This window comes from Misgurnus anguillicaudatus, chromosome 6 (assembly GCF_027580225.2).
Source record: "Misgurnus anguillicaudatus chromosome 6, ASM2758022v2, whole genome shotgun sequence".
Classification (NCBI taxonomy): domain Eukaryota; kingdom Metazoa; phylum Chordata; class Actinopteri; order Cypriniformes; family Cobitidae; genus Misgurnus; species Misgurnus anguillicaudatus.
In genome coordinates, this window is record NC_073342.2 from 13,184,692 (window position 1) to 13,195,986 (window position 11,295).

Here is an 11,295-nt window from a genome sequence, read left to right on the forward strand (position 1 = left end):
TAATTTACAACAAAACAACATCAATAATATAAAAGCTTGAACCTATATGACATTTTTTTAACAAATATTTGAGTAGTGAAAGTTCTTCTCAGTTTTTATTCTGTGAAAAAGCAGAACATAATCAAAATATTCATGTGCAAAGGATTATGGGTATTCCTCACAACACAAACTAATCATTTTAAGTTCATTTTACTTTAATGTTTTAGTTTAATGGATTTTGTAAGCTTAAACGTTAAATCAACTAAACTTTTTAAGCTTTGGCTTCAAAACAGAAAATATTTAGTGATGTTTACTTGATTGTTTAAGTAAAGACAATTTCTGGGTAAACAGTGTTCACAAAAATGCAATTATCTCAGCTTTTTGCTCAAAATTTTGTATTTTTTAAGAAACCTACCCATATTTGAGATATGATAAAAAGAGAACAAATGGTAGGTAGGATGAAATGGTTTTCTTTTTTATTATTCATTATATATATTGTATGTTTATATGGAAGGCATTCAAATTTTGTGAAAATCATAAAAAATGCTGGTGCTGGCAGGCAACTTTTTAAAACGCTGGCGGGGAAAGAGTTAATAGTTGTTTAAGTGAAAAACAGTCCTAGCTAACATGTTTACCTTATAATGGCCCGGTTTCACAGATGAAGCTTAGATCAAGCAAAGATTAGGCCGAGTTAAATGATATACTTTTAAGTAGCTTTTTATATGTTGAGAAAAAAAATATTGCACTGATATATTTTAAGATATGTCAGTGCAAGTGGTTTTAAGTTAAGATGGTTCAAAAAGATTCATTGTAGGATAAGACTTAACTTGTCTGTGAAACCAGGAAGAAGTCTTATCTTTACAAGAAGGTCTTACTATAAATGCCTTGTTTTTGACACCCGAGTTAAATGTTTTCTTTGCTTCAGTTTCGCAGATTTTTTTGTTCAATTCTTCAGATTTTTATGTTTGTGGAGTGACTGAACGAATGACTCGATCTTGCATTAAAATATTATAGTACATTTTACATTTACATTGTTTCATATTTGTTTTTCTTGATCCGGGTTTGGCTTCAGGTAGATGTTCCTATCTTCACAATGATCAATGATGTCTAAAAACGCCCCTCTATCAGCCACGATAGAATGGCAAAACTGATCTCAGATCTGGGGTGAAACGCGAGCGGTAGGAAGTAACCATTGACACGGGTTTCCTGTGAAGCCCACTTTGCTGTGGAGAGGAGGGCTGTTTCTTTCCTTTGTCATTTACCCGTTACCGTGACGACACACAGCAGCCCATGTGATGCGTTGTCATGGTTACTGTGGTTCAGCCTCCAGTGCTGCATACCACAATGACACAAATGTGAAAGTGTCTCTGAAGTTATAAAAGTGAGGAGCGTGTGTGTGTTCTTAAAGAGCACCTATTTCATTGCTAAAAACTATGTTATTTTGTGTATTTGCTGTAATACAATGTGTTTGCGTGGTTTATGGTTCAAAAGCACATTATTTTCCACATACCGTACATTTTTGTTGCTCAGATATAACTTTTGTACAAAGCTCACCGTTCTGAAAAGCGATGTGTCCTCCGATTGACCAGCTTACCATTAAGTGTAATTGGTAGTAGTTTCTTTATATAGACGGTTTCAGTAGTTACAACATAAACACGCGGCTTTCGTGGTCATCACGTAACTTGCGGTAAACTCAGCTTAGAATAAATAACAACAAAGTCCTTTTAAAGTAGTTTATTTATATAACAAGCAAAATAAAACATAGGAACCCAAAACATTTGTTATTTTTGACGAGGTATTTGTTTAAAATTTTAGTTTCAATAACTAGTCAGACCATTAAACAAACAGAAAATGGAAGTTAAGTTCGGACCAGACGCTTATCGCGTCATCGCACGTGCGCCCGATGAAACGGTCTATATGAAAACATAAGCTGTGTCCGAAACCGCTTCCTATCCACTATATAGTGCCCAATATCGTGTGTCTGCCATTTTGTAGTGATGTCCAACATATGAGTAAACAACTTCATTCCCTACATTCGTTCAGTACTTTTACCCACAATGCACTCTGAATTGGAGGGTACATTCGATGTACACCCGCTCACTCATATTTCCCATGATGCAATGGGAGACGAACGCTTAACTGGAATCAGCTGAAGGATACTGACAGTAAAAATTACGTTTATACACATTTTTTAAAATTTGTTTCAGTTATTTTCTACTTTTTAGAAATAAACAGAAAAAAATACTTGGGATATCTTTTATTTAAAATACAATACACATTTTTATTAAACATAAATAAACAACAGTAAATAAATATGACAAGCAGTTGTTTTGTTCTCATTATTAACACATAATACAATAAACATGACAAATGTGACAAACAGTATAGATGACTTAACTGTTTCACAGTACAATTTATAAGCCACACAGGTGTAAGGGTTTATGACGAATCTCTGCGACAGCTCTCTGATGAATGGTATTTACGTCAGTGTCCGAAATCGCTCACTCATTTTTTTTTCACTTCTTCCCATAAAGTGGACTCAATTATCATTTGCTATAAAGGGAATAGTGAATAAGTGAATGAGGGAGCGGTTTCGGACCCAGCTATAAACTCATGCCAAAACATATAACAATATATAACAAATTTATTAGACCACCGGTCTTATTTGTCTCAAAAACCATCCAGCATTGTGAAGGGACTCTAATGCGGACTCTTTACTTTTCAGAGTTCTTGACGTTTCATCATTTTGAACAGGAGTGAGAATGTCAAATTGAATTTGTGTTTTTACATGCAACACGTTTAACTTTTTTGACATTCAAGTCAAAAATGAATCAAGTGCAACATTCGACAATAAAAAAATTAAAAACTATTAAGACTATAAATATACAATTGTAATTTAGCATTTGAATAAAATATAAGAACATACTTTTTTGACTTGTAAAAAGTAAATGCAAAACATTAAACATTAGAAATACTACTGTGACTAAAAAGCTTACACATACTGCTGGATTAACCATTACAGAAACATAACAAAATGATGTTGGTGATCAACACCAATACTGTTCATTTCTTAAGCATTGTCTATGAATATGTGATGTATCAATCGCAAAATAATATCAAACTATTAATAGTTTTCCCTTACAAAAATTTATGTTTTGCCTAAGACTATAAATATTACCCCTGGAAGTCATTTAGGTTACTTTAAATGGCACCTATTATGCCTTTTATTTTTTATACAATGTTATATAAGTCTCAGGTGTGCCTAGAAAGTGTCTGTGAAGTTTCAGCTCAAAATACCCCATACATAATTTGTTATAGCATGTCCTTATTTGGGTGGGAGCAAAAACCCACAGTTTTTGTGTGTGTGTACCTTTAAATGCAAATGAGCAGCTCCTCACTCCTTTACCAAAAGAGTCAGAGCTGACAGATTCGATTCCTGTGAATACAGTCTGAGACAATATTATCTCACTATTGTGATATGGCACATAGTGTACAACTTGTTGAGGCTGAAAACTGGGGTAATGCCGGATTGTCAGTCAGTGGCTATGGGCGGGGTTTAGCAGTGTGACATCACATTGTTGAGAGAATAAACGGCATGTCTAATGAGACTGCTTTGGTTTAATAGGGAGGGAGTGTATGGATTATTTCATTGTAGGGTGGTTGTGTTCACAAACTGCAACATACATTAATGTCTAAACACATTTAGTGGATTTTGCATAATAGGTGCCCTTTAATGGTGGGTGAATGCCCTGCCATGTTGAGTCCCATATAAGATGACACGACAGCATTTTAATAAAAAAAGGAAAGAGGAAGTTGTATACATCTACACTCTAAAAACAAACGGTGCTAAATAGCACTAAAAGTGTTTCTTGGCTCATAATCATAGAGGAACTATTTTAAGTGCCATATAGCACCGATGAAGTACCTGTGTAGCACTGCTGTAGAACCATATTGTGCTATGTAGAACCATATGTGGTGCTATTTCAGTGGTTCTCAATCCCAGTCCTTTTTTTTTAAATATGCTTATTTTCCAGCTCCCCTAGAGTTAAGCATTTGATTCTTACCATTTTGGAATCCATTTAGCTGATCTCCGGGTCTGGCGTTAGCACTTTTAACATAGCTTAGCACAATCCATTGAATCTGATTAGACCATTAGCATCGCACTTTAAAAAAATAACCAATAACCATCCTATTTAAAACTGAACTCTTCTGTAGTTACATCGTGTACTAAGACCGACGGAAAGTTAAAAGTTGTGATTTTCTAGGCAGATATGGCTAGGGACTATACTCTCAAACTGGTGTAATAATCAGTGCCTTTGCTGATGTAACATAGCTGCAACAGGCGTAGTGATATTACACATTGTCCGAAAATAGCCCTTTGGTTACTTTCCATGGCAGGGGACTATTTTCAGGCATTGCGTAATATCATTGCGCCTGCTGCAGCCATCTTACATAAGCAAAGTCCTTGATTATTATGCCAGTTTTAAAAAGGATTATTATTTTTTAGCGCAATGCTAATGGTCTAATTAGATTCAATGGATTGTGCTAAGCTATGCTAAAAGTGCTAGCACCAGACCCAGAGATCAGCTTAAATGGATTCCAAAACGGTAAGAATCAAATGTTTAACTCTAGGGGAGCTGGAAAGTGAGCATATTTTCAAAAAAAAGTGGAATATCATTTTAAATGTCTCCATAGACCGTTTTATCGGGCGCACGTGCGGTGACGCGATAAGCGTCTGGTCCGAACTTTACTTCCGGTTTCTGTTTGTTTAATGGTCTGACTAGTTGCAGAAACTGAACTCTTAAACAAATACCTCGTCGAAAATAACAAATGTTTTGGGTTCCTATGTAATCTACGTGTTGTTTATTTTGCTTGTTATATAAATAAACTACTTTAAAAGGACTTCTTTGTTATTTATTCTAAGCTGAGTTTACCGGAAGTTACGTGATGACCACGAAAGCCGCGCGTTTATGTTGTCACTGCTGAAACTGTCTATATAAAAACACCTGATTCAGGTCATCAGCTTGTTAATTGTTAATGGGGCAGTTTCCCAGACAGGGATTAGACTAGTCCTAGACTAAAATAAATGTAAGAGCTGTCCAAACTGAAAACAACTTGCCCTGACGTATCTTAAAATGCATCAGTGCCCTTTGTCTTGCCTCAAAATGCACACAAGTAATGTTTTTAGTGAAGCATATTTGTTAAAACTAGTTATATTTCATCATTAAACTAAGGCCTAGTCCTGGTTTAAGATAATCCCTGTCCGGGAAACCGCCCCATTGTGTATTAAGGAGCCTGATGTGAAGTCAGGTGTTTCATATAAGGAGACATTTAAAACATACTGAGAGGACTGGAATTGAGAACTACTGTGCTATATGACCCCCGTATGGTTCTTCATAGGTGCTATATAGCGCTAAAAATGGTTCCTCTATTGATTACAAGCCAAGAACCACTATCAGTGCTATTAAGTACCATTTGTTTTTAGCGTGTTGAATGCGATAAGAAGGAATGCATCGTGAGTATTTGGGTGAACAGTTACTTTAATTAAAGGGATAGTTCACCCAAAAATGAAAATTGTTTTATTATTTACTCATCCTCTTGTTGTTATTAATCTTTATAAATTTCTTTAGTCAGTTAAACACAAAAGAAGATATTTCGATAAATGATGTAAGCACACAGTAGACATTGACTTCCATAGTATTTGTTATTCCTACTATGGAAGTGAATCGGTACAGTTAACTGTGTGCTTACCATCTGTCCATGTTTTATTATAGCACTGTACTCGTTCACAGCAAAAACAGTGAACTAGTTTCACTTTCCGAACCGCAGCGAGGGTTTCTAGGGGAATTTAACCGCACTGTTTTGTATGCATGTGAGAGTGGGAGTTTCCACTTTGTGTAGGTCTCCACTGTAGGTCGAGGGAAATCTTTTCAGTGTCGTATTACAGCCCCGTGAGAGGGAAGTGTGAATGATACGTCTCTGTACGTCCTCATGTTAACCTCTCTGATTCACTTGATATTTCAGTGTGATCGTGTGAGCAGCTGCCGATATTGCGTGTTCGTTGTATCAGTAAATTAACATTGTAACACCACTTAAGGAGTCACTAAAGGTAAGAAATCCATGAACAATTTCTTTGTTTTTTGAAGTATTAACCAGCTATAATATTTTATGACTTAAAACGCTACCGAGAGATTAACTAAGTTTATTAGCTGTAAATTTAACCATTCATGTTTTCTCTCATCAGAATAATGAAAGGACCAGAACTGGTTGACTCCAGGAGTCGATTTCGATTTACTGAATCATGCGTTGGTCTGATGGGTTGTTTGTGTATCAGCTATGCTATCTGGGCTCCACAGTGGCTGGACAACAGGGGTCTGTGGTCCTCGGGCAATGAGACGAACCCTGATGATAGCTGGACGGATGAGGACATCGATAAAGGTAATTATATAGTTTTGAACTATATACATTTGACATAAAACTAATAAATGTTTATTGTTGATTTGTATTGTAGTACAGAAGAGAGAGTTTGATAGTCCATGTATGAGACTTATGCGTTTGAAATGTATATTTATTAGTAAAAAAAGTGAGCTCTAGGGCACATTTTTCTCCAAAAGTGTGCTAGATATTTCTGAATGTCACATGTCTCAACGGTTATTTTAACTTTACATGTCATGTATTGTGGTTTAGTGTTTGTTTTGTAGGGGTTTTTATGGTCTGGTGGGCTGCAGCCGACAGGCTGTGACATGCTACGTTTTTCACATTTTTTATTAGTTGTAGCCTGTCTGTTTTTTCCCCAGTGTTCTTCTTTTTAGTCGTCGGATGATCGCATTAAAATGAAAAGAATGATATCATAGGGACAGTATAGACTAAATATAACACTCTCAAAAATAAAAGTGCTTAAAAGGGGGAACAGCGATGACATATATAATAACTTAAAGGGACACTTCACTTTTTTGAAAATATGCTCATTTTCCAGCTCCCCTAAAGTTAAACGTTTGATTTTTACCATTTTGCAATCCATTCAGCCGATCTTCGGGTCTGGCGGTACCACTTTTAGCATAGCTTAGCGTAATCCATTTAATCTGATTAGACCATTAGCATCGCGCTAAAAAATAACCAAAGAGTTTCAATATTTTTCCTATTTACAACTTGACTCTTCTGTAGTTACATCCTGTACTAAGACCAACAGAAAATTAAAAGTTGCGATTTTCTAGGTCGATATGTTTATGAACTATACTCTCATTCTGGCATAATAAACAAGGACTTTGCTGCTGTACCATGTGTGCAGCAGGCGCAATGATATTATGCAGGCCCTTTGGTTACTTTCAATAGCAGGGGACTATTTTCGGGCATTGCGTAATATTCTTGCGCCTCCTGCAGCCAAGGTATGGCAACAGAGTCCTTGATTATTAAGCCAGAATAAGAGTATAGTTCCTAACCATATCGTCCTAAAAAAATCGCGACTTTTGGTTTTCAGTTGGTCTTGGTACACAATGTAACAACAGAAGTTTTAAAAAGTAGTAGAAATAGTTTAAAAAAATTAATAGTTTTTAAAATGTCGAAAATTTTAGTTTATTTTTGTGAGTGATGCTGGTGGTCTAGTTGGATTCAATGGATTATGCTAAGCTATGCTAAAACAGACCCGGCGGCAGACCATAACTAACAGGGGGCCACGTGGCTTCCAGGGGGGTGCATGCAATTAGCAACAATAACTTGCAAAAACTAGACATTAAACCAACAAATACAGTGCAAGCACACACTCATACAACTGGTACAGACTGTCAGCTCATTTCCCGTATAAAGTGCAGAAGATCACAAACTATGCGCAAAAGTTAAACTATTTTGAACTTTGAGCGCAAGCTCGACGCAACAACAAACAACCCTCGCGTGGCACAAGCCATTGAAATGAATGGGTTTCATAGCTTCACGTCGTAATGCTGTTAACGGTCTATAGCCACACTTCACATTTAAGCTTACGTAAATTAAAACAACGCTTACTTACCTTTAAAAAAGCTAAAGGCGGCGTGTACGAACATTAAACTTCCTTAAAACAGTGTCCTGTAGATTTGAAAATTCCACCTCGACCTCTAATCTCCGAGTTTGAGCCAATCGGTGTTTGCATGAAGTCAGATGGAGCAGGCGGTGCTGGTTCGTTCTAAATGTTTTAATATCCATATTTTACACGATTCATAAAATGCCACGAAAAAACACGTTGCTAGTATCAAGTCACAAATATGCTAAAGAGGTAAAGATGCATGAGACTCCGCAATACAACCAATCAGAGAAACTGGTCTATTTTAATTAAAGAAAACGTATATCAACTATATTTTCCTCTTTTGATAACATTAAAAGTCATGAAACATTCAATGTTTAATTTATTTTAATAATTCTTGATATATATTAAATTAATAAAAAACTGTGTAGGGGCACAACAACCTGTTTGGGGGGGCACGACCCGCGAATGCCCCCCCTTGACGCCGACCCCGTACTAAAAGTGGTACCGCCAGACCCGAAGATCGGCTGAATGGATTCCAAAACAGTAAAATCAATTGTTTCACTCTAGGGGAGCTGAAAATGAGAATATTTTCAAAAAAGTGGGGTGTCCCTTTAAGTTCCCTCCCTATGTGAAAAAGAAAGGTTTATTTGGATGTTTAAGGTTCTTTATGGAACCATTCATCCAAAAATGGTTCTTCTATGGCATCTACTTGTTAAGTCGACATTTCCAGGTCCAAGCGTTCACTAATATCAATAAAGGATTTTATTTAAACAGTCATTTTTGAGCACTATTATTTATATCACACAAATAAGTATTTTATAAATTCTCTAGGCTCATGGAATCACAAACAACAATATAAAGTATTAATCATTGTCCATGTCTGGTCATCTCAGATTTTGTTATGGAGAGAAAAATTTGGATCAGGGGTTTTTGATATTTTTGCATTATGATATGAGTGATTTTTGTAATTTCCCTTAATGGAAATTGGTTGGACCCAGAAGCAGTGCATGATGTCAGACTTAACAACTGGATAAGAGTGTAGGTTGTACGTTCTTTAGAAAAGCCTTATGAAGGTTCATGAAGTTTTATTTACTTACAAGTACATGCACTAAAATACACTCAAGAAGGTACAAAAGTTGTCACTGGGGCGGTACCTTTTCAAAAAGTACACTTCTGTACCTAAAAGGTGCATATTGGTACCTTACAGTGCAAAAAATGACTTTCCTACTTAAAGGAGTATTCCACTTTAAAGTTGGGGTCCATTGACTTTTCATAGTAGGAAAAAATACTATGGTAAGTCAATGGGCCCCATCTTTAAAGTGGACTACTCCTTTAATGTTTTTGTCTCGTTTTCAGTACAAATAAAAAAAATCTTAAATCATGATGTATTTTCTTGATGAACAAAATGACCTAAGAAATTAAGTCTAATGTTTAGACAAGAAATATTAAATTTAAGTGAATTTGTGCTTAAAACTATAAAAAATATCTGCAAATGGGGTAAGAAAAAAAAATCTTGAAGTAAGTTAACTTTTTCTTAAACACTAATTCAAGAAAAATCCATTATTTTGCATTGGCAGATTTTTTTCTTTTTTTTCTTTGTTGTTGCTTGTTTCAAGCACAGATTCACTTAAATTTTATATTTTTTGTCCAAACACTAGAGTTATTTTCTTAAGTCATTTTATCCATCAAATAAGCATCTTGTTTGAAGAATTTATAGTTATTTGTACTAAAAACAAGACAAAAATACTAAGTAAGAAAGTCATTTTTTTGCAGTGGTATATACTGGTTCCTCAAAGGTACATATGTGTACCAAAATATTAGGATCTTTTTAAAGGAATCGTCCCAGTGACACTGAAATAACTATTTTTTTTACAATATCATGGGTTGTCCCCCATTAAAGCACCTAAATCTAGATTTTAAAGAGGAGTAATGCTTCTGTATCAAGTTCAATATTTGAGTTGTTTAGGTGCCTCTTATTTAAACATTCCTCTTATTTCTTTTGGTTCCTCTTAGTCCTTGAAGCTGAAAGGGTCTTTGCAATAGTCGCCTTCCTGATGTCTGTGAGTTCAGGAGTGCTGTGTCTCATGTTCGCCCTCTGCTGGACAAATGAGACTGTACGTTCTTACTCTAACACGCGCTCACTGCTGATAGTGGGCCAGGCACTTGACCCCACCACCCTGCTGCTCTTCACACTGGTACCAACAGGTCTGTACCATCCTATTTAACATTTTTTTTTAAATTAAGGATTCTCAAAATCTTCAATCACGGGAATAATCATTCCATAGAAAACCTTAAGGTTATTTGGAGAACCAAAAATAAAGAACCTCTTTAGAAAGATGCTTTCTATATAAATATTTATTAAAATTACTATATGTGCTCCACAGGGTTCTTCTTTTTTATAAGCTGGGCTCTTTTCGCCCATCAACATATTGGTGAGATCCGAGATGACATCACTCGACTCGGACCGTCCTTTTGGCTGGGAGTCTTCGGCTGGGCTTTGCTATTGGCTGTACTGCCGGTAATCTTCCTGGTGGAGAAAGTGATGGTTCCGGACATTTTGCCAGACCTCATAAAGTCTGCCGATACATGGTGGAAGGCCCCGGAGGTCGCGTACGCGAGATCATTAAGTGAATGTTACAATCATTCACATCACAAGCCTCATGTTGACTTTAAAAGGTACAAGTCAGTGCCCTAAAAGAGGGGGGAATGAGATGAGATGATATAAAAACGGGTGATCTCTCAAAAGCTGGACATGTCGCTGAATGTCAGTCTGAACATTTTCACTCAAGTACCAGCACCAGTACCTGTGTCTGGAGTCCCAGTGTCCCAAAAATGTATTGGCTTTGACAGTGTTGTAACTGTTTGACACTGAGGACGGTTGTGTCAGATTACAGACTATCAGTGGTGTGAAACATAAGCTAAAAAGGAAGTAGCAGTTGCAAAGTTTTCTGCTGTTAGTGTAACTAAATGTCTGCTTCTTTTACATAATCTGTTTAATTTATGTATGATAAATTACTCAGAATCGTAACACTATCTGTGCAGAATTGGAATCTGATTCATGATCTGCTGCAGAATTGTGACCCTGTCTGTGAAATTCAGGCTAAAGTCTCAGAGCATCATTGATTTCAATCTTTGCCATAAACTTACTCCGTCAATATTAAAGATATCAAGGTTATGTTCTTTACATTATGTAGGATGATTTTATGTACAAAACAGTAAATCCACCCAAAAAAAACCCTTTAGATGGGTTTTACCTTCTTTTTTTTTTACAATCTATGGTTTGTATAGACTTGTCACATTTTTCCTATTTGTTTTTATTA

At 36.0% G+C, this 11,295-nt stretch overlaps 1 protein-coding gene across 1 annotated transcript; it reads left to right on the top strand.

The window, feature by feature from the left end:
* Positions 1–5,949: 5,949 nt before the first annotated feature.
* On the top strand, positions 5,950–10,795 carry LOC129433878 (uncharacterized). Its single transcript, XM_055192588.2, has 4 exons — positions 5,950–6,088; positions 6,224–6,417; positions 9,989–10,180; positions 10,360–10,795. Exons 2-4 carry the CDS (start codon positions 6,228–6,230, stop codon positions 10,668–10,670), a joined length of 693 nt encoding a protein of 230 aa, XP_055048563.2. The 5' UTR covers positions 5,950–6,088; positions 6,224–6,227; the 3' UTR covers positions 10,671–10,795.
* The last annotated feature ends 500 nt before the right edge of the window (positions 10,796–11,295 follow it).